This window comes from Harpia harpyja, chromosome 13 (genome assembly GCF_026419915.1).
Source record: "Harpia harpyja isolate bHarHar1 chromosome 13, bHarHar1 primary haplotype, whole genome shotgun sequence".
NCBI classification, from domain to species: domain Eukaryota; kingdom Metazoa; phylum Chordata; class Aves; order Accipitriformes; family Accipitridae; genus Harpia; species Harpia harpyja.
The window spans coordinates 37,881-65,134 of record NC_068952.1 but is presented as its reverse complement, the minus strand read 5'-3'; the positions used below and the strand labels follow the sequence as shown (position 1 = coordinate 65,134).

The following is a 27,254-nucleotide window of genomic DNA, read 5'->3' as shown; positions in this document are numbered from 1 at the left end:
GAGGGGCAAAGGACCCCCCCCCCCCCCAAAACCGCCACCAGCAAGTAACCCATCTCCCCCCCCCCCCCCAAGTTTACCCCCCCTTGTCCCCCCCCATCCTCATTAACTAACACCACCCATAAATTACACCTTACCAAGAGCCACCGTCACCCTCAGGGCGGGTGACGTGTCCCCAACACCCCAAAACAGGGGGGAGTCCTCCCCTGCCTGCCCCTCCCCACCCCAACTTGGGGGTCACCCCCCAATTTAAGGGGTCACCTCCAAATCAGAGATTCCCACCCCACCCCCCAACTTGGGGGTCAACCCCAACTTAGGGGTTACCCCCAAACTTAAGGGTCAGCCCCCCAATTTGGGGGTCAGCCCCCCAATTTAGAGATCACCCCCCCACAACTGAAGGGTCACCCTCCAACTTAGGGGTCACCCCCTAACTTGAGGGTCACCCCCAGCTTAAGTCAACCCCCAACTTAGGGGTCACCCCCCCAACTTGTGGCCGATACCCCAATTTAAGGGTCAACCCCAACTTAGGGGTCACCCCCCAACTTAGCTGTCACCCCCCCGACTTTGGGGCTCACTCCCCAACTTGGGGGTCAGCCGCCCCCCCAATTTGAGGGGGGGGTAACGCCTAATTTGGGGGTCACCCCCACAGCCTGCAGGGGTTTTTGGGGGTGCCTCTCCCCGGCTCAGTTGTCCTCGTCGCTGTCGTCGGGGCTGATGGCCGGGCTGGTGAGGCTGTAGGTGGGTGACGTGGGGCTGTAGCCGGGCGATGTGGGGCTGTAGGTGGATCCCTTGGGGCTGGTGGGGCTGTAGGTGGGCGACGTGGGGCTGTATTTGGGGCTGGTGGGGCTGTAAGTCGGGGAGGTGGGGCTGTATTTGGGGCTGGTGGGGGTGTAGACGGGAGAGGTGGGGCTGTAGGTGGGGGAGGTGGGGCTGTACTTGGGGGTGGTGGGGCTGTAGGTGGGAGATGTGGGGCTGTATTTGGGGCTGGTGGGGCTGTACTTGGGGGAGGTGGGGCTGTACTTGGGGCTGGTGGGGGTGTACTCGGGGGAGCTGGGGCTGTAGCTGGGGCTGGTCGGGGTGTACTTGGGGGAGGTGGGGCTGTAGCTGGGGCTGCTGGGGCTGTAACTGGGGCTGCTGGGGGTGTAGGTGGGCGACTGGGGGGGTGTAGCGGGGGGCTGGAGGGCGAGTAACTGGGAGAGGTGGGGCTGTAACTGGGGGAGGTAGGGCTGTAACTGGGGGAGGTGGGGCTGTAGTTGGGGGAGGTCGGGGTGTAGTTGGGGCTGGTGGGGCTGTAACTGGGAGAAGTGGGGCTGTAACTGGGAGAAGTTGGGGTATAGTTGGGGCTGGTGGGGCTGTAGTTGGGGCTGGTGGGGCTGTAACTGGGAGAAGTTGGGCTGTAACTGGGAGAGGTTGGGCTGTAACTGGGGGAAGTCGGGCTGTAACTGGGAGATGTCGGGCTGTAACTGGGAGATGTCGGGCTGTAGCTGGGTGATGTCGGGCTGTAGCTGGGCGAGGTGGGGCTGTAACTGGGCGAGGTGGGGCTGTAACTGGGAGAGGTCGGACTGTAACTGGGGGGAAGTCGGGCTGTAGCTGGGTGATGTTGGGCTGTAACTGGGTGAGGTCGGGCTGTAGCTGGGTGAGGTCGGGCTGTAGCTGGGTGAGGTCGGGCTGTAGCTGGGTGACGTTGGGCTGTAGTTGGGTGACGTCGGGCTGTAGCTGGGTGACGTCGGGCTGTAGCTGGGTGACGTCGGGCTGTAACTGGGGCTCTGCGGGGTGTAGCCCCCAGGTGAGCGCGGCTCGTAGGCAGGTGATGTCGGGCTGTAGCTGGGTGACATGGCGCCGCCTGCAGAGAGGACACAGCGGGGGTGACGGGAGGCCCCCCACACAGGTGTTGTGGGGCGTTATGGGGTGTTGTAGGGGTATTGTGTGGCACTGTGGGCTGTTGTGGGGCGTTGTGGGGGGTATTGTAGGGTATTCGGGGTGTTGGGGGGGCTGTTGGAAGCATTGGGGGTGTTATACCAGGTGTTGTGGGGTTCTGTGCAGGCATTGTAGGGTGTTCGGAGTGTTGTTGGGGGTGTTTGGGGGGGCACTGGGCTGTTGTCCAGGGTTATAGTATCTTGTGGGGCATTGTAGGGTGTTGGGGGAGTGTTTTGGGGGCGCTGGGGTGTTGTGGGGTGGGTTGTGGGGGTGTTGTCAGGTGGTGTTGGGTTTTGTAGGGGATTGGGGGGTGTTGGGGGCATGTGGTGGTGGTGGTGGCGTGGGGATGTTGCAGCGTGTTGTTGGGGCGTTGGGGTGTTGTAGGGGTGTTGAGAGGGGATTGAAGGGCACTGTAGGGTGTTGTGGAGTCAGGGGGGTGTTGTGGGGCATGGGGTGTTGGGGTGTTGTGGAGGGGTTGCGCGGGCATTGTAGGGGTGTTGTGAGGTCTGGTAAAGCATCGTAGGGCATTTTGGGGTGGTTTTGGGGTGTTGTGGGGAGTCTTGTAGGGCATCGTAGGGTGTTGTGGGGGTGGTGTTGGGGCGTCAGGGTGTTGTAGTGTGTTGTTGGGGCGTTGTGGGGGGGTTGCAGGGCATTGTAGGGGTGTTGTGGGGGTCCTGTAGAGCGTTGCAGGGTGTTTTGGGGCACTGGGAAGTGTTTTGGGGTGTTGTACTCACCTGGGGAGGGGATGTAGGGGCTGGAGGGCCCCGGGGAGCCAGGGGAGCCGGGGGTGGGCGACCATGCCGGGGAGTAGCCGGGGCTGAAGCCGCTGGCATCGGAGGCGGCGCTGGGGGAGAAGCCGGCACCCCCCGGGGTCATGCCGCTACCTGGGGGGGAGGGGGGGGTGGTGTGTCAAAAATGGGGGGTCAGGACCCCCAAAACTGCCCTAGAGACAAGGACACCCCCCCCCCTTCCGTTGGCCTCCAGGACCCCAAATCCACCTCAGGTGCCCCCCAGTCTGCCCCAGGGACCCCAGTCTGCCCCCCCCACCTGCTCCTGGGACCCCAAAACTGCCCCTAGGACCCCAAAACTGCCCCAGGGACCACCAATTTTCCCTCCAGTCTACCCCAGGGACCCCGTTCTGTCCCAAAGCCCCCCCAGCAGTCTCCCAGTCCACCTCAGTCCCTCTTAACAGCCCCCCAAAACTCTCTAACCCACCTCAGAGCCCCCCCAAAACACCCCAGCCCCCCTCAACAGCCCCCCAGTCTACCCCAGGGACCCCAAATCTGCTTCAAGGACCCCCAGTTTGCCCCCCAGTCTACCCCAATGACCCCCCCAGTCTGCCCCATGCCACCCCAATCCCACCCCCAGCCATCCCATCGACCCCCATTGTACCCCAGAACTCCCCCCAACTCCCCTAACCCACCCCAACAGCCCCCCAAAACACCCCCAAGCCGCCCCAATCTGGCCCCCCAGTTCGTCCCAGTACCGCGCCCCCCCTTCCCCACTCACCTACGCTGGGGGACCAGGCCCCGTAGGCGGGGGTGGCACCCTGGTTCCACGGCGTCATGGCGGGGGACATCCCCCCCATGGGGCTGGGGGGCCGACCCGAAGAACATCCCTGTGGCTGTGGAGAAAGGAGGGGGACACGTTAGTGGGGACCGAGGTGTCTGGGGGGGGACCCAGGCGACCAGGGCTGGGTGGTGGCCATGAGCCCCACGATGTCTTCATGCCACCACCCTTGCGGTGTGTCCCCCTCGTCCCTCACGGGACTCAGGCACCCGGGTCCTCGAGGGACCCCGGTACCCCCCACCCCATCTCCTGCCCCCACGGTGGGGGACCCAGGACTTACGCCCCCCGACACCCAGCCCCGGGAGGGCGCTGGGGATCTCCATTCCGTGTTTGCATTTCTCGGCGTCGAGGAGGAGATCGAAGCAGCCGGTGCCGGCGGGCGCCAGTTGACCCAACATGATGTTCTCCGACACCCCCTTCATGGGGTCGCTCTCCCCGTGAGCCGCTGCCTCCATCAGAACGTCCACCTGCGTGACGGAGTGGGGGGGGACACCCCCAAATTCAGGTTGAGGGGTAGACCCTCCCAAACTTCTTCCTATTACCTCAAACCCCGACTTCCAGCCCCCCATCGAACCCCTTCGATACCCCCAAACTCCTCCAATACCCTCCAAAACCCCACTTCCATCCCGCAAACCCCTCCGACACCCCCTAAAACCTTTGTCCCAGCTCCCCAAACCCCATTTTCAGCCCCTCCAATACCCCAAAACCCCTCCAACACCCCCCAGAACTCATTCCCAGTCCCTCAAACCCCAACGCCCCAAAATCCCCCTCCCAGCCCCATTTCCAGCTCCCCAAAGCCCTCCAACACCCCCCTAAACTCTCCAGAACTCCCAAACCCCCCTCGCAGCCCCCCAACTACCCCCAAAACCTCCCTCCCAGCCCCCCAAACCTTTCCAACACCCTCAACCCCCTCTCCGAGCCCCACTTCCAGCCCCTCCAAGCCCTTCTAATGCCCCCCAACCCCCCTCTCCCAGCCCCCCCCCAAAACCCCCCTTGTCCACCCACCGTCTCCTCGAAGGAGCACTTCATGAGCGGCCCGGTGTCCTGGCGGTTGACGCCGTGACGGGTGATGGCCATCAGGTGCCCACGGGAGGTCATGGTGTCACAGAGCAGGGCCAGGTGACGGTAGTTGACGTAGGAACCGTCGAAGGAGATGACGTGGTAGAGCTCCCGCTCCAGCGCCTTCCGCACCGCCTCGATCCCCAGCACCTGCGGGACAGGCGGATGACGACGGCTGTTGGGGACCCAGGTGTCTGGGCACCCCAGGAGCCAGGCCATCTGGGAAGCCCACCACCCAAAGACCCAGGTGTCCAGGCACCCCACCACCCAGGTGTCTGGGAACCTTGGGGACCCAGATGTCCATCAAATCCCACCACCCCAGGAACCCAGGGCTCCCTAGGACCCAGGCATCTGGGAACCCCACCATCCAGGGACCCAGGTGTCCAGGAACCCCACTACCTTGGGAACCCAGAAACCCTGGAGACACCAGCATCTTGGAAGCCCACCACCCAGGGACCCAGGGGTCCGGGCACCCAACCCAACTCACGGTGAAGATCTCGACGATGTCATTGGAGGTGGTGCGGACGGGGTCCACGTCCTTCTCGCTCAGCACGCGCATGAGGCTGACGCCGTCGGTCTCCAGGATCCACTCCTGAAGAGCCTTGAACTCCCCGTCCTCCGTGATGATGATCTTCTTCTTGTTGTCCGTCTGTGGTAGGTGCATGTACACCTGGGGGGGGAAGGGAAGAGGGGGTTAGCGGCACCCGTGGGTGCTCCTCGGGTGGCTGGGGGGACGCCCCAGGCAGCCATGGACCTACAAAACCATCTACAACTATCACCATGGGCATCCTGGGCCTCGTAACATGCACATGGAGAATGCCACGTGCTTCTCAAGACCCACCAGGAACCTGGGCACCCACATGAGCACCCACGGGTGCTACCCAGCTGCCTGGGAGGGACACCCTGACCACTTGTAAGGACACTCTAGGCACCCAGACACCTTCACACGTGTCCACGAGTATCACCATGGGTATCCCGGACCACCTAAAGGTCACCACGGAGAACTTCCAGGATCCACCAGGAGCTCTGGCACACACATAAGCACCCGTGGGTGCTGCCTGGGCACCTGGGGAGACACTCCAGGCAGCCATGGACCCTCTTAGGCACCGACGGGTGTCATCGTGGGTGTCCCTGACCTCCTAAAGGTCTCCATGGAGACCTCCACATGCTCCTCAGGACCCACCAGGAACCCTGGCACCCCCATGAGCACCCACGGGTGCCCCCGTCCCCCCACCTTGCTGATCTGCTCGATGCCCTGGAGCGTCATGTCCGTCAGCATGTTGGACTCAATACAGCGCAAGAAGACGTCGTCATCCATTTTGTCCACCACCTCTTCCTCCTGGGGACACCGAGAGGGACAGGGGGGTGACACCCAGCCCGGATCGTGTCCCCACCACCACCCATGGGTGCCACCGGCCCCGTCCCCACCTCCTGCATCTTGTTCTCGTCGCTGTTCATGATGCGGATCCGCAGCACCAGCTTCTCCGCGTTGTCATCGTTGAAGATGCAGTTGAGGTCGTCCCCAAAGCCTGGGGGGGGGACATGGGATACGGGGGTGGCACCCCGGTCACCTCCCCACCCTGCCAGCCACCCAAAGGCCCTCCATGCTCACTCAGGACCCCCCAAAGCTCCCCAGGACACCCCAAAGGCCCTCATGCTCACCCAGGATCCCCTGAAGGTCAGCATGGAGCGTGGTGGGTTATCCAGGACCCCCAAGTCTTCCTTAGTGCCCTTCATGCTCACCAAGGACCCCCAAAAGCTCCCCAGATGCCCTCAAGGGTCACCCAGGACCCCCCAAAGACCCTCCATGCTCACCCACGTCCCCCAAAAGGTCCCCCAGATGCCCTCCATGCTCACCCAAGACCCCCCAAAGACCCCCCCAGCGTGCCCCCTGGACCCACCAGCATTGATCTTCTCAGCGATTTGCTCCATGGTGAGCTTGCGGTCAGTCATGTGCTTGCGGTCGAGCTCGATGCGGAGCAGCCAGGGCGAGATGCGGCTGACATCAAAGTCGGGCATCTCGTAGTAGACGTTGACCCACTCCTGGTCCTCGGCCACCACCGTGCCTTGAGGGTTGGGGTCGTAGTAGATGGCGGTGTTGGCCGTCACCTTCCGCAGCGTGGTGTGCTCCAGGCGGCACAGGATGTCCTGGGGGGGTGACACGGAGTCAACGCGGAGACGGCATGGGGATATGGGAGATGGCATGGGGATCCAGGGATGGAGGACACAGAGATGACGTGGAGGACATGAGAGATGACATGGGGATCCAGGGATGGAGAACATGGGGATGACATGGAGGACATGGGGTTGTGGGAGATGGTATGGGGACCACCACAGGGCCATGAAATCATGAAGTCATGGGGCCACCACAGCACTGTGGAGGGACAGAGTGGTGAGATGAAGCCATGGGGACGTAGAGGCATGGGGCCACCGTGGGAAGATGAAGCCATGGGGCCACCATGGGGCTGCGTGGACACGGCAGGGACACAATGAAGCCATGGGACCGCCCCAGGGCTGTGTGGACACCCTGGGGCTGTGGGGCCACCATGGGGCCACCCCAGGACAGGACCTCCACCCAACGCAGGACAAGGGAACCACAGGACCCAGGTTCCCGCTGCTCCCCCCCATCCATGATGTCCCAGGTCCCCATCCCCATCGTGTCCCCTGTCCCCACAGTGTCCCCCATCCCCGCAGTGTCCCAACCTTGGCCCGCTCGGCATCGCGGGCGCTCTGGCCCAGCAGGAAGACGGTGAGTGAGGGTGTCTTGGGCTTCTTGGAGATGTTGATGAGCTCCTTCAGGCGGGGGACGCCCAGGGTGACGTTCTTGGCCGAGACCCCGGCGTAGTGGAAGGTGTTGAGGGTCATCTGGGTGGCTGGTTCTCCCAGCGACTGGGCTGCCAGTGCCCCCACCATCTCCCCAGGGTGGGCCTGAGAGGGGGAAAAGGGGTGTCATGGGGGCCCGAAAAATGTCCCAAAGCTGGATCCAAAGCCCTCCTAGATGTGGCTCCAAAAACATCCCAGATCTGGACTCAAAATTGCCCTAAATCTGGACCAAAGAATTTCCCAAAACTAGTCCTAAACCCACAGATCTGACCCCACCATCTCCCCGGGGGCACATGGGGTCTCAGGGGGGCCCCAAAACCATCCCAGGTCTGGACCAAAACCCCTCCTAGATGTGGCTCCAAGAATATCATTAATCTAGACTGAAAATTGCCCCGTATCTGCCCCCAAACCCCCGTATCTGCCCCCTAAAACCCTCAGATGTCCCCCAAAATGCCTGGATCTGCCCCCAGACCCCTAAATTTGCCCCCCTCCCCACTCACAATGGCCTGATTGAACTTGGACTCAATCTCCCCCAGCAGCCGGTCAAAGGCACCCCAGGACCCCTCAGATCTGCCCCCTAAACCCCCTGATCTGACCTCCAGAGCACTCCAAAACCCCCAAAGCTGACCTTAAAGCTCCATATCTGCTCCCTAAACCCCAAGATGTGCCCCCTAAATCCCCTGATCTGACCCCCCGAGTCCCCCATCTGCTCCCTAAACCCCTAGATCTGACCCCAAACCATGAGATCTCCTCCCTAAACCTCCTCATTTTCACCCCCAGAGCCCTGGATCTGCCGCCGGCCCCACTCACGATCGCCTGGTTGAACTTGGACTCGATCTCCCCCAGCAGCCAGTCGAAGGCCTCCCCGCTGAGCCGGAACTCTTCCACCATGCGGCGGCTGCAGAGGGTGGAGCGGAGGTGGATGTTGAAGAGCAGCGTGGCGTTTTCCTGTGCCTGCCGGCTCAGCGGGTCGTCCCCGTTCACGATCACCAGCTTACGGCTCAGCTCCTTCACCCCTGATAAAAATGAGGGGGTTAAGGGGGGGCTGCGAGGGGGGTGGAAGGTTCCTGGAGGACCCCAAGTCCCACAGCATCTTCCTGGGGGTTCTCAAGTCCCCCCAGAACCTTCTTGGAAGTCCTGCACGTTCCCCCCAACACCTTCCAGGGGCACATCAAGTCCCACAACAACTTCCTGGGGGACATCGGAGTCCTCCAAGTCCCCTGATACTTTTCTGAGGGTCCTCAAGTCCCCTGGAACCTTCCCGGGGATCGTGGAAGTGCCATGAGTCTCCCAGCACCTTCCTAGGGATCACTGGGGTCCTTAAAGTCCCCTGGTGTCTTCCTGGGCATTGTTGGGGTCCTCCAGGTCCCCCAGTACCTTCCTGGGGGTCCTCAAGTCCCCCAGCACCTTCCTGGGGACCATGGAGGGTCCTGAAAGTCCCCCAAGACCTTCTTAAAGGGGTCACAAGGGTCCCCAGATCCTCTGACACCCTCCTGGTGATACCGGGGCTCCCCCCAGCTCCCCCAACACATCCTTCTGGGCTCCGGATCCTGCTCGATTTGAGCCCCCCCCAACTTACCCTCCACCACCTTGACAGGGTGCAGGTCAGAGGGGAGGCGCGAGTTGATGTGGAAAATTTTTTGGGCGTTCCAGATCATCCGCAGCAGGTTACAGGGGAGCACAACCTGGGTGGGCGGGGAGAAACAGGGGGTCAGCATCCCAAAATGGGGAGTCAGCACCCCAAAATCAGGGCTGTGGTGGGTGAACACGCTCAAAAAACGGGTATTTTGGGTGTTTCCCCAAATTTGGGCCACGGAGAGTGCCAAAACCCTAAAAAGGGCGGGCCCAGAAGCAGGGGCAGCACCCCAAAAACAGCACCTACAAGACAAGGGGCATTCAAGGCTTCCTGCTACACCCCAAAAAGGGGGTCAGCACCCCAAAATGGGGAGCTGTAAAGAAAAGAGGATTCACAGCTTCTTGCTACACCCCAAAAAGGGGGCCAGGAAGGGGGGCAGCACCCCAAAAAGGGCACTCGCAAAGAAAGGGGGGTTTACTGCTTCATACTACATCACAAAAAGGGGGGCCAGAGTGGGGACAACACCCCAAACCAGGGGTGATGACTGGTTGCACATCCAGCATCCCCAAGAAGGGGTGGTGGCACCACCAGGGACGTCCCCATGGGGGTTCAGAGCCCCCCCAGGGTGCCGGATCAGGGTATGGGTGCTCTTGGTGGGTTTGGGGGTGCCCCCCGGGGGGTTCACCTTGCTGTCACCAGTGGGGAAGATGACCCGCAGGACCTCACGGTCCTCCCGCATCTTCTCGAACTCCCGCTCGAGCTCGTTCTGGATGTGGGCGTTGGAGAGGATGTCCTTGACCAGCTCCTCCTGCAGCGTCCGCCGCAGCGCCCGCTCGTTGGTGTAATCGAACTTGAACCTGGGGGTGGGGACACACACGGTAGATGGCAGGGGGGGGACAGGGACACCGGGGATGAGGGGACGCCGGCGCGGGGGGCTCGGATGTGGAGAAGACGCTTGTGCGGGGAGGAGCAGGCTGGGGACAGAGCATGGGTACACCTTGGTGAGGAGCAGTTTGACGTCACCAAAACATGACCCACGTTGGGGAGAAGCAGCTTGGGGACACCAATATGAGTGCAGCTTTGGTGAGGAGCAGCTTGGGGACACCAGCATGGGTCCCACGTTGGTGAGCAGCTTAGGGACACCAGTATGGGTCCAGCTTTGGTGAGGAGCAGCTTGGGGACACCAACATGGGCTCCAACTTGTCGAGGAACAGCTTGGTGACACAAACATGGTCCCCAACTTTGGGGAGGAGCAGCTTGGGGACGTCAAAATGGCCTCTAACCTGGGGAGAATCGTCTTGGGGACACTAATATGCTCCCACCTCTGGGCAGCAGCTTAGGAACACCATCATGGGCCCCATTTTGCGAAGGAACAGCTTGGGAGACCCCAAAATGTGCCGAATTTGGGGAGGAGCACCTTGGGGACACAAAAATGGGTCCAGCTTTGGGAAGGAGTAGCTTGGGGACCCCAGGATGTGCTCTGCTCTAGGGAGGAGCAGCTTGGGGACACCAAAACAAAGCCCAGCCTGGGGAGAAGCAGCTTGGGGACACAAACATGGGCCCCAGTTTGGGGAGGAAAAGCTTGGAGACCCCAAAATAAGCCCCAGTTTGGAGAGGAGCAGTCTGGGGACATCAGTGTGGGTCCACCTTCAGAGAGAAGCAGCATGGGGACTCCAAAATGGTTCCCACTCTGGGGAGAAGCAGCTTGGGGACCCCAAGATGGGTCCAGCTCTTGGAAGGAACAGCTCAGGCACCCCCCAAGATGGGCTCAGCTCTAGAGCAGCAAGCCGCTGGCTCCCCCTCCAGGACTGCAACCCGCTCTGGGACATTCCCCCCACCCAAAAAAAAAAAAAAAAAAGCGTCCCGCCGCAGGCAGGTGGCCCCTCACTTCTTCTCGAAAGCCTTGTTGGAGGGCTTGAGGGTGGCCAGGTTCTGGAACTCGACGCTCTCGCCCGCCAGCCCGTCCTCCCCATAGCGCAGCTGCACCACCTGGTTGATGGAGTTACGGACTGTCGCGTCGTACTTCACCATCACCGACTCCATCGACTTGATCAGCCGCCGCTGGATGTACCCTACGAGGGGGATGGGGGAAGCATGTTGTCACCCCTGGGTGGGGGAACTGGGTGTCCTGGAGGACTTTGGGAGGTCCTCAGGAGGCATCTGAGGAGGGCTTGGGGGTCCCTGGGGAGCTCCAGAGAGGAAAGGTTGGGGCACAAGGATCCCTGGGGTAAGTCTGAGAGTCCCTGGGGGGCATAGATGGGGCCACAGGGGGCTCTGGGGAGGGGTTGGGGGTCTTGAAGGGCTTCAGAGGGCCCCAGCAGGCATCCGGGGAGGGTTTGGAGGTCCCTGCGTGGCTCCAGGGAAGAAACGTGGGGACACAGGGGGATCTGGGGAGGGTTTGGGGGTCCTGGAGCACTTTGGGAGGCATCTGGGAGCCCCTGAGTGACTCCAGGGAGGAAAGGTGGGGTCACATGGATCCCTGGGGTAAGTCTGAGAGTCCCTGGGGGGCATAGATGGGGCCCCCAGGAGGATCTGGGGAGGGGTTGGGGGTCCTGGAGGGCTTCAGGAGACCCCAGGAAGCATCTGGGGAGGGTTTAGGGGGGCCCCAAGAGGCTCCAGAGAGGAAAGGTGGGGACACAGGGATCCTTGGGGGGCATGTGGAGGGCATAAATGGGGCCACAGGGGGATCTGGGGAACCTGGAGAGCTTTGGGGGCATCTGGAAAGGGCTTAGGGGTCCCTGGGGAGGAAAGGTGGGGACACAGGGACCACCGGAGAAGGTCAGAGAGGCCCTGGGGGCTATAGATGGGGCCACAGGGGACTGGTGGTGAGCATTTGGGGGTTCCTGGAGGGCTTCAGGGTCATCTGGGGCCCCATGGGTGGCTCTGAGGAGGAAAGGTGGGGACACCAGAATCCCTGGGGGACGTAGATATGGCCACAGGGGGCTATGGTGAGGGTTTGGGGGTCCTGGAGAGCTTTGGGGAGCATCTGGGGAGGGTATGGGGGTCCCTGGAGCCTCCAGAGAGGAAAGGTGGGGGCACAGTGATCCCTGAGGAAGGTCTGAGAGTCTCTGATGGCATCTGGGGGGCATAGAAGGGGTCCCAAGGGCTCTGGGGAAGGGTTGGTGGTCCTGAAGAACTTTGGGGGACCCCAGGAGGCATCAGGGAAGGGTTTGGGGTCTGAGGGTCACAAGGGACCCCCATGACAAGGTAGGGGCGCACACGGGGAGCTCCAGGGAGGGTTTGCAGCACTTGGGGAGGACACTACCAGTCCCTGCGGCACTTGGTGGCCCCCATGAAGATGGGTCCACCACGGTGGGGGTACATGGAGAAGACAAGGGACCCTGGGGGTGGGATTTTGTGGGGCGGGGGGCTGACCGGTCTCAGCCGTCTTGACGGCGGTGTCGATGAGACCCTCACGGCCACCCATGGCGTGGAAGAAGAACTCGGTGGGGGTGAGGCCGGCCAGGTAGGAATTCTCCACGAAGCCCCGGCTCTCAGGGCCGTAATCATCCTTGATGAAGTGGGGCAGCGTGCGGTGCTTGAAGCCGAAGGGGATCCGCTTACCCTCCACGTTCTGCTGCCCCACCACTGCGATCACCTGCCGGGGGGGCAGTTGGAGGGGGGGACATTGTAGTTGGAGGCAGTAGGGGTACGGCAGGGGCACCCCCAGACCTCAGAAAGACCACCGATCCCCATAGCTGAGGGCCTGTAGGTATCCCCAAGGTACATCGGTGATGTTCATCTTGGAGGCCAACCTCACCATGGACCACCATGATGATCCAAGGGGACCACCGTGATGATCCATGGGGATGACCATCATGATGATCCATGGGGATGACCATCATGATGATCCATGGGGACCACCATCATCCTCCCTAGGCATCCCTGATGCCCATAGGAAACACCCCAAGGGCCTGTAGGGATCCCCAATGTACCTGGAAGACGTTCACCATGGTGACCAACGTCACCACGATGATCCATAGGGTCCCCATAGACCCCACAGGGACCCCTCAAGACCCCACAGTAATCAACTTGGTCTACCCAGACCCCATAGGAATCCCTGATCCCTGCAGGGAATGTCCCACAGGCTTGTAGGGATTCCCAACATAGCTGGGAGATGTTCATCTTGGAGGCCAACATCACCGTGGACCACCATGCTGACTTGCAGGGTCTCCCGGAACCCCTCAAGACCCCACAGTGATCAACTTGGTCCCCCCAGACTCCATAGGAATCCCTGATCCCCATAGGGAATGCCCCAAGGGCCTGTAGGGATCCAAAATGTAGCTGGGAGGTGTTCATCCTGAAGGCCAACACCACCATGGACCACCATGAGGACCCACAGGGGACCCCCAGATCCCATAGGGACCCTCCAGACCCCACAGTGATCAACTGTGGTCCCACCAGACCCCGTAAGAATCCTAGATCCCTGGAGGGAACATCCCAAGGGCCTGTAGGGATCCCTAATGTACCTGGGAGATGTTTATCTTGGAACCCTTGGTACCCATGGACCCCTGTGAGGATCCCACAGAGATCCCCTAAACCCCACAGAGACCTTCCCGAACCCCACAGAGACCCTCCTGGCACACTCCAAGCTCCATAGGGGCTCCCCAAGACCCCCCAGAGCCCCCAAATACCCGGAAGATGTTCATCTTGGAGCTCTTGGTGCCCAACACCACCACAGACCCCCCAGGAGGACCGCTAAACCCCACAGGGACCCTCCCAAACCCCAAAGAGATCCTTCTGGCAGCCACCAGGCCCCATAGCGGCCCTCCAAGACCCCACAGAGCCCCCAAATACCTGGCAAATGTTCTTTTTGGAGCTCAAGGTGCCCACCACCACCACAAACCCTCAAGAGGACCCCACAGAGGTCTACAAAACCCAACAGGAACCCTCCCAAACCCCACAGAGCTCCTCCTGGCACCCCTTGGAGCTCATAGGGCCCCCCCAAGACCTCATAGGGTCCCCCAGTACCTGGGAGATGTTGATCTTGGAGCCTTTGGCGCCCGACACCACCATGGACTTGAAGTTGTTGTACTCAGAGAGGGACTTCTGGGCAGACGAACCCGTCTTGTCACGGGCGTCGTTGAGGATGCGGTTCACCTGGTTCTCAAAGGTCTGCCGCAGCGTGTTCCCCGGGGTGGGCTCCAACTCGTTGTTGTGGGCCTTCTCAATGACCTGCCATCCCACCAGGGACCCCCGCCAGAGTGTCACTGGGGCACCCCAAAACCCTGAGAACACCCCAGAATGTCTCAAGGGGGGCTGGAAGTGATGAAAACCACCCGTGGAGGGTCCCAAAGTGTCCTAGGGGGACTGGGGGTGTGCTAAATGGGTGGGGAGTACCCTAAAACCCTCCTAGCATTGTTGGGGATGCTCCAAAGCCCCAAAGAGCACCCCAAAATGTCCTAGGGAAACTGTGGATGCTCCAAAAACCCAGAGAGCATCCCAAAATCTCCCAGGATCCCTGATGATGATCCAAAACCTCAGGAAGGACCCCCAAATCTCCTAGGGAAACTAGGGACACTCCAAAACCCCAGAGTGCACCCCAAAATCTCCTGAAGAAACTATGGATGCTCCAAAACCCAAGAGAACACCCCAAGTTGTCCCAGGATCTCTGGTGATGATCCAAAATCCCAGGGAGCACCCCAAAATCTCATAGGAGAGAACCAGGGATGCTCCAAAACCCCAGGGAGTACCCCAAAGTGTTCCTGATATCACTGGGGGTGCTCTAAAACTGCAGGGAGAACCTCAAAATGTCCCAGAATTGTTGAGGATACTCCAAAAACCTAGGGAGAACCTTATATCACGCTCCCTCCATCCCACAGCATCACTGAGGCACCCCAAAACCCTGTAGAAACACAAGGGGGCCCAAAACTTTGGGAAGCACCCCAAAATCCCCTTGGAAGTACCCCCCAGCTCGCTGGGACTCACTGGCATCACCAAGGGAGACCCCAAGCGCTGTGAAGCACCACAAATTCACCCTGTCAGCCCCCAGATCCCACAGCCCCCCGCCAAAGGAACCCCAAATCCCAACCAGGAGATCCCACAGCATCATTCAGGCCCCCCCAAAACCCCAGGGAACCCCCCAAAACCCACAACCCACCTCTATGACATCCTGCTTGGCCTTCTTGATGGTATTCTGGATGTCCTGGTAGGTCTTTGCATCAGCGATGGAGTCCCCAATGCCGATCGTGTGGCCTGGAAGTGCGAAACAGGGGGGGCTGAGGTGGGTGTCCCCCACTCTATATCACCCAGGGTGCCCCTCACCCCAAAAGCAACCCTCTGCAATGTTCTCCTGACCCCAGGGGAGATACCTGGCTCCATATACCAGAAAAGGGGGTCCAAGGGCCCCCCATGGACAACAAGGTCCTCATAGTGCCAAAAAAGGGGGTCCAAGACCCCCCCCCAGTACACCTGCATCCCCACTGTCCCCAAAAGAGGGGGTCCAAGGGCCCCCCCCAAGACACCTGGGTCCATGTTGTCCTGAAGAATGGAGTCCAAGAGCCCCCATGGACACCCAGGTCCCCTCTGCCCCACAAGAATGGGGTCTGAGAAGGTCCCTAGAAGACTAGACCCCCATTTTGTGCCGTCAAGCGGGGTCCATGCACCCCCCCAAGCCCCCCTCCCCTTCCCCAGACGCCTGGGTCCACACTGACCCTCAATGAGGAGCCAGTTATTGATGACGGTTTGGATATTGCTGTAGAAGAGGCGGGTAGTGTCGTGTCCCATTTCCAGGTAGGAAATATGGACCAAGGAACCTGCTGAGGTGCCCAACGACTTCTTGCAGAGGATGCCCATGATCAGTTCCCCGTTCTCCACGACCACCTACAAAGAAGGGGTGTCAGCCCCCCCCCAGTCTCCGGAGACACCCCCTCATGGTTCACCCAACCACCCTTGAGGACCCTCGTGTCCTCCAGCTAGCCCAAGGCACCCATCAACTGCCCCAGCGTGCCCCCAGACACCCCGAGGGTCCTCTGTACCCACTGCACCCAGCCCAAGGCTCCCCCCAGTGTGGGACCCCTCCTAGGCACCCCCACGTCCCACCAAGCCCCCCCCAGAGCACCCCCAAGCCCCCTCAAGTCCCACCAAGCCCCGCCAAGAGCACCCTCGTATCCCACCAAGCCACCCAACAGTACCTTCAAAGTCTCACCAAGCCCCCCAGAGCACCCTCAAGTCCCACCAAGCCCCCTCAGATCACCCTCAAGTGCCACCAAAGCCCCCCCAAACCACCCTTACGTCTTAACAAGCCCCCTCAGATCACCCTCAAGTCCCACCAAGCCATCTCAGAGCACCCATCATCCACCCAGGGGCCGCCCAAACACCCATAAAGTCCTCCGTACCCTCGTCTCCCGCCCACTTCACCCCTTACGACCACCCCAGGGACCCCCCCAGACATCCCCCGGCCCCCCACCTTTGTGTCCCCAGGGGAGATATGCTTGTAGGGCCCGCTGTCCTCGTCATCGGGGTGGGTGCTGTGGGTGCGGATGCAGTTGATGTGTCCAGGGATGATGAGGGAGAAGATCTGTTTGCCCGTCCAGAGGGGACGGGGTTTCAAGATGGCAGGTTGGGGCACCTTCCCGTCCCACGTCGAGAGGAACATCAGCAGGTTCATCACCTCCCCCTGCGAGTCAGGGACAGCCCGTCAGCACCCCAAAAACAGCCACAGCACAGAGATACCCCCCAAAATCTCCTCCAAGATCTGCAAGCCAGGGACACCCCAAATCCTCCCACCACAACTCAAAAATGCCCCCAAATACCCCAAAAAACTTCCTGCTGATCAAGACCACCCCATAAGGACATCCCAAATCCTTCCATCACAGCCCAAAGATGCTCCAAAAGCTCCCCCAAACCCTCCTGTAGCCCAAGGACACCCCAAAAGCAGCCCAAATCCCATGTCACAGCCCAAGAACATCCTCCCACCCCCTAAAACACCTCTGCAAGCCCAGGTACACCCCATCAGCACCCCTACAGTCTGGGGATGCTCCTGTAGCCCATGGACACCCCTTTTGTGGGTGACAGGCACCCTAGGAGCACCCCAAAACCCTCCTACGGTCCAAGAAAACTCCCCCAAACCCCACAAAAACCTGATATGGACCCCAAATCTTGGTCTGTGCCCGCCAGCCCCCCCCCCCAACTCACACGCTCGAGGAAGACATCACGCTTGGTGAACTTGCGGACGGCGGTGAGGGTGTCCTGGACGATGCCCATGACGGGACGGTTGGATTGGGGGGTGACGATCATTCGGGGGACCATGGCCAACTCCTGGATCTCGGCTCGCGTCTCCAGGGACTGCGGGAGGTGGAGGTTCATCTCGTCCCCATCAAAATCCGCGTTGTAGGGGGTGGTGACACTGCGGGGACAACGGTTATGGGTTATGGGGCACCCACACAGGTTTGGGGGCACCAGGGGTCTGCAGCAGGGCAGGTTTGGGGTGACGGGGGCAGTTTGGGGGTGCAGGGGGTACCTGAGATTGAGGCGGAAGGTGGACCAGGGCAGGATGCGGACACGGTGGCCCATCATAGACATCTTGTGTAGGGTGGGCTGGCGGTTGAAGATGACGATGTCCCCGTCACACATGTGTCTCTCCACCTGCAGATGCAGCTGGGGGTCAGTCTGGGCCTGGCCCTGCACCCCCAAAACTGGGGCAGTGACCCCAAAAGCAGGGCACACCCCAAAAATCAGGGGTTCACCCCAAAAAAACATCATCTCCACAGACCCTAAAACTCAGGTTTTGTCCCCAAATACCCACAGCTCTTTGTGAACCCCAAGGGGCTGACCCCAAAAAGCCGAAGCTCTTTGGGGACCTATCCTGGTTTCAGCTGGGATAGAGTTAATTGTCTTCCTACTACCTGGTACAGCGCTGTGTTTTTGAATTAGGTACGACAAAATATTGATAACACTGATGTTTTCAGTTGCTGCTAAGTAATGTTTAGTCTAAGTCAAGGATTTTTCAGCTCCTCATGCCCAGCCAGCGAGAAGGCTGGAGGGACACAAGAAGCTGGGAGGGGACACAGCCAGGACAGCTGACCCAAAGTAGTATTCCATACCATGTGATGTCATGCCCAGTACATAAACTGGGCGGAATGGGGGTTGGGGGATCGCCGCTCAGCGACTAACGGGGCATCCACTAGTAGGTGGTGAGCAATTGCATTGTGCATCATCGATATATTCCAACCCTTTTACTATTACTGTTACCATTTTATTAGCATTATCATTACTATGGGTGGTTTTTTTCTGTTCTATTAAACCATTCTTATCCCAACCCACAATTTTTACTTCTTTTCCAGATTTTCTCCCCCATCCCACTGGGTGGGGGGGAAGTGAGTGAGCAATGCTTAGTTGCTGGCTGGGGTTAAACCACAACAGGACCCCAAAACCAAGGGCTGAACGCCCAAAATGTCAGGGCTTTTCAGGGACCCCAAAACCAGGTACTGTACTCTGACACCCCAGAGTCTTCAGGAATCCTAAAACCCACTGTTTGTCCCCAATTACCCACAGCTCTTCATGAACCCCAAAATCAAGCACTGACCCCCAAATATTTGAAGCTCTTCAGGGACCCCAAAACCAGGGGCAGACCCCGAAAAACCAAGAGTCTTCAGGAACCCTAAACCCCATTTTTATTCCCCAAACACGCCTAGTTCTTTCTGAACCCCCAAACCAGGCAGTGACTCCTAAAATCTAGAGCTCTTTGTGAACCCCAAAAGCAGCAACTGGCCCCCAAATACTCAGAACTCTTCATGAACCCCAAAATCAGGCACTGACACCCCCCCAACTCCTCAGAGACCAAAAAACCAAGGACTGAGCCCCAAAACACCAGCACTCTTCAGGGACCCCAGCCATGCAGACCCTGGAAGAGCTGTTTTGGGATGCAACCCTCCCAATTTGGGGGATACCCCCCATTTTGGGGGTGAAGCCCACCTTGTAGCCAATCTGGAGGTGGAGGTCGCTGGGTTTGGGGTGGAAGCGCAGGTCGATGCGGTCCCCGTTGTCCCGGATGATGTACTTGGCCCCGGGGTATTGGCTGTTTCCTCGGCGCACCAGCTCCTGCAGCCTAGAGCGGGGGGGCATTTGGGGTTCAGGGGGGGTTCATGTCACCCTAGATCACCCCACTGTCCCCAAACCCACACCCCACACTCTCCCTGCGGGTGTCGGGTGCCCCCCGTGTCCTTCCCACGCTCCCCTTGGGGCTCAAGATGTGCCCCCCACCAATGCCACTTGTACCCCCTCCAGGCACCTGTACCCCCAACACCTCCCACACCCTCTCTGCATCCCCCCAATGTCCCCCACGCCCGTCTTTGTCCCTGTGTCCCCCCACGTGTCCCCATATGCCCCCCCAAGTCCCCCATTCCTCCTCCATGTGTCCCCAAAGTCCCCCACTCCCCTCAAGACTCCCCCACCCTCTCCACATCCCCCTTTAATGCCCCCCCAATGCCCCCCACTCCCCCTCCATGACCCTGGGTCCCCCCTATGTGTCCCCATGGGACCCCCAAGCCCCCCTCCACATCCCCACATACCATCTTCACGCCTCCCACACCCCCTCCACCTCCCCACATATCCCCTTAACATCCCCCCTGCGCCCTTCCAAAACACCCCACGCGTCCCCCCCCCCGACCTGTCGATGTTGAAGGGGGTGACGATTTCGGCGAAGGTCATGTTGGCGGCGATGGAGCGGGGGACGCCCACTTGATCGATGGCCAAGTTGGGGTCGGGGGTGATGACGGTGCGGGCAGAAAAATCCACCCGCTTCCCCATCAGGTTCCCCCGCACCCGACCCTCCTTCCCCTTCAACCGCTGCTTCAGGGACTTCAGGGGACGCCCCGACTTCTGCATCGCCTGGGGGGGGGGGGCAATAAAAACAAAGGGGGGGGGTCAGGAGAGGAGCATCAAACACTTGGGGGGGGACCCCAACTTCTGCATGGCCTGGGGGAGCAAAAAAGGGGGGTTGGGGGGGCTTGACCCCCCAAAACCACCCTAAGATTCAGCATCGGCCGGGGGGGGGGGGCAGAGGTGGGGTTTAGGGGGGCACCAGCTCCTGCCACAGCCGGGGAGGGGGTCAGGGGGCTCCCAGCATGCTTTGCTCCTGCCTGTACTTCCAGCACACCCTGCCCACGCTCCCCCCACGCCCTGCCTGCGCTCTGCCCCTGCCTGCGCTCTGCCCTTTCCCCTGCTCCCAGCACACCCTGCCTGCCCCCCCCAGCACACCCCCCCTGCCTGTGCTGCCTACGTGCCCTGCCTGCACTCTCACCGTGCCCTGCTCCTGCCTGCACCCCCTGCCCACGCTCCCATCGCGTCCTGCCCCTGCCTGCACTCCCAGCAAATCCTGCCCGCACCCCCTGCCCACGCTATCACCACATCTTGTCTCGGGCCCCAGCACCCCCCCTCCTCACTCCCATCCCATTCTGCCCCTGCCCGCGCTCCCCCCGTGCCCTGCCTGCACACCCCCCCCGCCTCACCCGCGGCAGGCCGGGCAGCTCGTTGTCCACCATGGTGGCCACGTGGAACTGGAGGAGTTTGACATCCTCGGCGATGACGTGGGCGGCCGCCCCGTTCTGCTCGTTACGGCGTAGCTGGTTGTTGATCTTAACGATGTCGGCCAGTTTGTGGGTCAGGTCATCCTGGGGGGGAACCCCAAAAATTAACATGGGGGTGGTCAGCGGGAGCCCTGCAGTGCAGGCAGCACCCCCAAAATGCATCAGGGAAGCTCCAAAATGAAGCATGGATGCCCATTATCTGGAAACACCAAGAGATACCCCAAAAAGCACTAGGTGATCCCCCAAAACTGAATCAGGGACCCCCCAACAACTGGGGACACCCCAAAAAGGCAAGGGAGACCCCCCAAAATACAGCAGGGACCCCAAAAACAGGGTATACTCCAGAAAGCACCAGAGAACACCTCAAAAGGCACTAGGATCCCCCAAAATGAACTGGGGACCCTGGTGTGGGGTGACCCCCCCCAGACATACTGGGGACCCCCCTAAAGTCCATCAGGGATCCCAGAGTCCAGGGACCACCCCAAATCACATCGTGGACAGCCCTCAAACCATATCAGAGGCCCTGGAGTCTCCCCAAAAACCCTCCCCCAAAACCCCCCAGACACCCCAATACCCCTCTCCAAGACCTTCATGACAGTGGGGTGCACAGGGGCAGGGGGATTCACTGGCAGCCCCCCGCCTCAGGGACCCTCAACATCACCCCAAAACTTCCACAGAGACCCCAATATCTCCCCAAGACCCCCCCAAAAGTGGACCCCAGCATCCAGGCCCTACCCTGTTGCAGGCAGAACCCTGGGTGCACCCCAGTATGATCACGTAGGAGGGATGGCACAGGCAGCCCCCCCAACCCAGGGACCCCAATATCTCCCTGGGGACCTCAATACCACCCCAGGAACAGCCCCCCCCCACCTTTTGTCCAGGACCCCCCAAAAAGCAGACCCCAGTATCCAGGCCCCACCTGATTACGAGCAGAACCCTGCATGACGACAGCGGGGCGCACGGAGAGTGGGGGTACAGGCAGAACGGTGCAGACCATCCACTCGGGGCGGGCAAATTTGGGATCCATGCCCAGAACGAAGCATTCCTCATCCGAGATGCGCTTGAAGATCTCGTGCACCCGCTCGGGACTGAGCAGGATCTTCTTTTCCTGCGAATCCTCGTTGACGTGCTTCCACTCGGCATAGAGCTCCAAACCCGAGCGACGGATGCGGGGCTGGTACCGCCCGCACCCTCCGTGGCCCTGGACAGGAGAGACAGGGGATTAATGGGGTCAGGAGGGCATTAATGGAGAGATGGGAGCATTAACAGGGGCATTAACGAGGAGTTGGACACAGGGCTGGTACCACCCACACCCTCCGTGGCCCCAGATGGGGGGGTTAATGGGGAGATGGGGGCATTAACGGGGTCACAGAGGCATTAATGGGGGTGTTAGTGGGGAGATGGGGGCATTAAGGGAGGAGATGTGGGCATTAACCAGGGTCACAGCAGCATTAATGGGGGTGTTAGTGGGGAGATAGGAGCATTAAAAGGGGAGATAGAGGCATTAACAGGGTCATGGAGACCTTAATGGAGAGGTATGAGCATTAAGGAGGTAAATAGGAGCATTAATAGGGGTGTTAATAGAAAAATAAAAGCATTAATAGGATCACAGGAGCATTAACATGGATGTTAATGAGGAGATGAACCGTTAAGGGCACCACAGCGGCATTAACAAAGGCATTAATAGGGAGACAGGAGCATTAAGGGGGGAGACGGGGCATTAACGGAGTCATGGGGGTGTTAGTGAGGAGACAGGGGCATTAAGGGGGAGATGAGGGTATTAACGGGATCACAGGAGCGTTAACAAGGTTGTTAATTGCAAGGTAAGAGTATTAAGGGGGGCGATGGGGCCTTAACAAGATCACAGGGGTGTTAATGAGGATGTTAATGGGTAGATAGTGGCATAAAGAGGGGACATGAAAGCATTAATGAACATGTTAATGAAGAAATACGAGCATTAATGGTGTCAAACAGCATTAATGTGGGTGTTAACGAGGAAATATAAGCATTAAGGGGGTAAAATGGAGCATTAACAAGGGTGTTAATGAGCAAATAGGAGCATTAAAGGGGACGTGGGTGCATTAACGAGGGCATTAACAGGGACCCAGGGGCATTAATGGGGCTGTTAATGAGGACACAGGAGCATTAACGGGGGGCTGGTACTGCCTGCACCCTCCATGGCCCTGCTGGGGCATTAACAGGGACCCAGGCACATTAACGGGGCGTTAATGAGAACATGGGGGCATTAATAGGGGACCTAAACTTATTAACAGGTATTAACAGGGGATACGGGGGCATTACGGGTACACAGAGGCATTAACGGGGGACACAAGGGTGCCACCACCCCCACAACCCAACTTGGGGGGGCCACAAGCCACTAACAGGGACAGATCCCACCCCAACATCCCCCCCCAGCCACCTCTGAGGGGACATTCAGGTCTGGCCCCCACAGGGGACACTCATAACCCGACAGGGGATTTTGGGGTGCAAGGGGGGTCCCCACCTTCTCCTTGGTGAGGTCCTCGTCACCCTCAGGCTGCTCCACCCCAAATTTGTGGTCCATCTCCTCGCCCCCCTCGCAGATGTTCTTCCCCTTGCAGAGGTCGTAGACATGCGTCAGACGCTTCTTGGGTTGCCCCTTCGATTTCCCCAAAATATCCTTGATTTTGGGGTTGTTCTGCTCAAAAAAAAAAAGAGACAATTTGGGGGTCACAAGGTTATTTTGGGGGTCACAAGGGGCTAGGTGCCATCCCAACATGGTCGCCCACCATCTCCAGGGACCACCCAGCAGGTGACAACCCTGTGTCCTCCTAACTTTGTCACCTCCTCTTGGTGTGTCCCCCAACTCTGTCACCTCCTCTTGGTGCTCCCCCCATCCCAGCAAGCCCCAAACTGGTCCCAGTGCCCAACTGGGAGATACAACTGGTAAAACACAACCCAACATGGTGACACGGGGACGATGTCACCACAGTTTCAGGGTGCCACCACAGGGCTTTTTCTGGGGTGCAAGCACGTGAGGGATGAATGCTGCCACCATCCCCAATTTGGGGGCACCATGGCGACCCCCCTCACAGTGGGGTTTTTTGGGGGGGGGTTGGCAGGGAGGTGTCTCACCGAGTCCACCAGCAGTTTGGAACAGAAGAAGCAGACGCAACGCAAGATCTTCATGGTCTTGCCCAAAAAGCCCACGTGGAAAACAGGCTTGGCCAGCTCGATGTGACCAAAGTGGCCTGGGCACTCTGTCATGTTACCTGGAGGGGGGGGACACCCCGTTATTTTGGGGGGTCCTGGGATTTGGGGACACCTTCCCCCAGGGTTTTGTGAGAGCAGGTGGGTTTTGGCAGTGGGTCCCACCAGAAGCGTGGCCAGGAGTTGGAGTTGAGGTGAGGCCGGAGTGGGTGTGGGGGGAAATGAGGTGCTGAAAGGAGATCACCCCCAAAAAGTGGATTCCCCCAAAAAAGAAGCCCCCCCAAAGAAAAGGGAGCCCCCAGAAAAGACAAGACCCCCCCAAAAGAGAAGGACCCCTGCACCTTGTCCCAGAGTCGGTCTAAATTGAGGGAAGGTGGTCCTGCAACTTGGGGCAGGTGGTGAAAGTGGGAGACTGTTGGGGATCACCCCCTTTTCCAGCCATAACATATAACCCAGAAGATCCCCCCCCCAAAATGGGGCTCCCCCCAAAAAGGAGGATCCTCCCCCAAAATGTCCCAGAGTGGACGTGTATGGAGATGGGGTGCTCCTGTGCAGGACTAAGAAAATTGGGGGGGAATGGGGTGCTCCAGGGTATCACCCCCTTTTTCCTCCCATAACACTGAGAAGCCCCCCCAAATGTTCCTCTACACACAAGCACCCCCAAATCCCACCCTCTTCCCCAAGAACACACCCCAGTTTCCCCATGAGGTTTTGGGGGGGGGCCCCGCTCACCGGCACAGGTCTGGCAGCGCCCCGTCCTCTCAATGACACCCTGACGGGGGTCCATGAGCCCCCCGAGTTTGGGGCGTCCCCCCTCCGTCGTTTCGGGGTACTTGATGCCCCCCTCAGTCACCGACATCCGTTTCTGGTGGGGGAAGAGAAGGGGTGTGAGGGGAAACTGAGGCACACGGGGAGCCCCCAGCGCCCCCCCAATTTCTCTCCTAAGCACCCCACGGGACACCCTCAGCACCCTAAGACTTCCAAATACATGGGGGCATGCCAAGTCATCCCCCTGCGGTGACCACAACCCACCTTCCAAGCACCCTGATACTCTTCCCCCCCCCAAAAGGATCCCCTGACACCCCCAGTCACCCCTGGGGACTCCAAGGCAGCTCCAGGGGACCCCAATACCCCTTTAGGGCACCCCATGGCACCTTCATGTCCTTCAGAGACTCCCTGGACACTCTCAGGGATCCTAGCACCCTTTGAAACCCCAACACCCCTCCAGAGGCCTCCTGGGGACTTCCAGGGACTCCAAGACCCCTTCAGGGTACCCCAGAAACTCCAATAAATCTCCAGGGTGTACCAACACCCCTTCATGGGCCCCCACTGCCCCAGCAGAGCACCCAGTGACCCCTACGCTCTTCTGGAGGCCCCCTCAGCACCCAATGCTCCTCCAGGACCCCCACTACCCTTCCAGAGGCCTCCTGGGCACCCCTAGGGACCCCAGTGTCCCTCAAGGACACCCTCAGCCACTCCTAGGGACCCCAATTCCTTTTTAAGGCACACCTGGTCATCCCAATACCCCTCCAATGCACTTTAATGCTCTTCCAGAAGCTCCCTGGACAGCCCCAGGACCTCAGTGTTCCTCCAGGGCACCCCTGGGCATCCCCAGAGACACCAAGGCCCCTCCAAAGGCTTCCCAGGTACCCCCGAGAACCCCCACAGTCCTGCAGTGGCCCCTGGGTCCCTCCAGAGACCTAGTAGACACCGCCAGTGCCATTCCAGGGCACTCTCAGGACTCCCAAGACCCCTCCAAAGGCACCCTGACCATCCCCAGGGACCCCAAGGCCCCTCCAGGGCAACCCAGGCATGCCCAGGAACCCCAGTTTTCCTCCTGGGCACCCCTGGGCATCCCCAAGGACCCCAAGGGCCCTCCAGGGCACCCCAGGCATGCCCAGGGACCCCACTTTTCCTCCAGGGCATCCCTAGCCAACCCCAGGGACACCAAGGCCCCTCCAGAGGCCTCCCGGGTACCCTCAAGAACCCCAACAGTTCTCCAGAAGCCCCTGAGTCCCTCCAGAGACCTAGCGGACATCGCCAGTGCCATTCCAAGGCACTCTCAGGGACTCCGAGACCTCTCCAAAGCCCCCAATACTCCTCCAAGACACCCTAGGAAACTCAACTCCCCTCCAAAGTACCCTGACCGTCCCAGGGACCCCCAAGGCCCCTCCAGGGCATACCTGGGCATGCCCAGGGTCCCCAGTGTTCCTCCAGAGGCCTCCTGGGCACCCCCAGGAACCCCAACAGACCTCCGGAGACCCAGCGGACGCCCCCAGTGCCATTCCAGGGCACCCTCAGGGATTCCAAAACCCCTCCAGAGCCCCCACTACCCCTCCAAAACACATTAGGAAACTCAACTCCCCTCCAAAGGCACCCTGACCATTCGCCGGGACCCCAAGACACCCCAACGTTCCCTCCTCCCTCTCCCTCACAGCGCCGCCCCCAGCCTCCGGGGGGCGCTACACTCCGTCACACACCGCCCGCCCCCGGGGCCTCTCTATCCCCCCCTCTCGGTGCCCCGGCGCCATTTCCCCGCTGCCGTTCTTCGACCCCCCGTTCCCCCCCTTCCCTTCCCGTCCCTCTGCCACCGTTCCCCCCTTTCCCCCGGTACCATCTCATCGGGGCTGAGGATGCCGAACTGGACTCGTTTGATGGTGCGTAACGGGCAAGCGCTGTCGCCCGAAGGCGGCCCACCGTGCATGGCGCCGGTCGAACCGCGGCCTCACGCCGCCTTCGCTACTTAAAACAAAACAAAACAAACAAACAAAAAAACCACAACAACCCCCCCCACCTCAGGGGCCCTCGCGGAAACCCCCCACGGGGGGGGCGAAAGCCGGCCACCCCCCCCGCCCCGCCGCCTCTCTCCTTTTCACTCCTTTCGCTCCGCGCTCCCCGGCGCGACTGAGCGTTCAGGGCCCCCCGCGTCTCCTTATATAGACTCGCCCCCTGCACGGGGCGGACCGCGGAGAGCGGCAGGGGCGGGAGGGGGGGCGTGGCCGGAGCGTACCAAGCGGCGGAGGGGTAAAGGGGGGGTGGTGGGGACGCGCGGAGCGGGGAGGGTGTGATGGTGGGATAGACGGGGTGAGGAGGGGAGGGGGAAGCAGACCCCGTTAGCGTTCCGTGGGCACGCGGCGGAGGGAGGGCGCGGTTGCTCTGTGGAACACCGAAGGGACGAACCTCCGGCGGTCTCCCCCCCCTACCGCGGTGGGATCGGTTCATGAATAATTTATGAGGCGGTGCGGCGGAAAGCCCCGCCCCCAACGCCCGAGCCCTCCGAGTCCCGCCTCCGAGCGCCGAGCGCTGCCGGAAGCGGCCGGAAATTGCCGAAGCCACCGGAGATTTCCGAAGCGTCGCCGGAAGCAACCGGAGATTGCCGAACCGGCCGGAGATTGCCGAAGCGCTCCTCCAGACCGCGGCCCGCGCCGCCGCGGTCTTACCCGCTCGCCCCGCCCGCGCCGCCTGCTCCCCGGCCCCGGCCACCGCCGCTGGGAAAGGCCGCGGCTTGGGCCTACTCCCGGGCGGCGGAGGAGGTGCGAGCCCGGGGTAGTGACAGCGGCCTCAGGGACGGCGGGAAAGGGTCTGGGGGAGGCGGG

At 60.5% G+C, this 27,254-nt stretch overlaps 1 protein-coding gene across 1 annotated transcript; it reads right to left on the bottom strand.

Annotated features, from left to right (window-relative positions):
- Positions 1–89: 89 nt before the first annotated feature.
- Positions 90–26,539, bottom strand: LOC128150058 (DNA-directed RNA polymerase II subunit RPB1-like). The gene is given in 32 exon segments (XM_052805878.1): positions 90–1,169; positions 1,172–1,570; positions 1,572–1,840; positions 2,649–2,798; positions 3,424–3,511; positions 3,513–3,538; positions 3,764–3,950; positions 4,489–4,692; positions 5,030–5,212; positions 5,777–5,881; positions 5,971–6,071; positions 6,444–6,690; positions 7,246–7,470; positions 8,176–8,381; positions 8,945–9,050; positions 9,627–9,798; positions 10,830–11,013; positions 12,317–12,539; positions 13,913–14,116; positions 15,042–15,136; positions 15,595–15,763; positions 16,350–16,559; positions 17,078–17,288; positions 17,403–17,527; positions 18,857–18,989; positions 19,551–19,771; positions 20,392–20,553; positions 21,389–21,670; positions 22,973–23,146; positions 23,584–23,720; positions 24,391–24,523; positions 26,273–26,539. Coding segments are annotated over 32 exon segments (5,910 nt in total). The 5' UTR covers positions 26,363–26,539; the 3' UTR covers positions 90–680.
- Between the last annotated feature and the right edge of the window lie 715 nt (positions 26,540–27,254).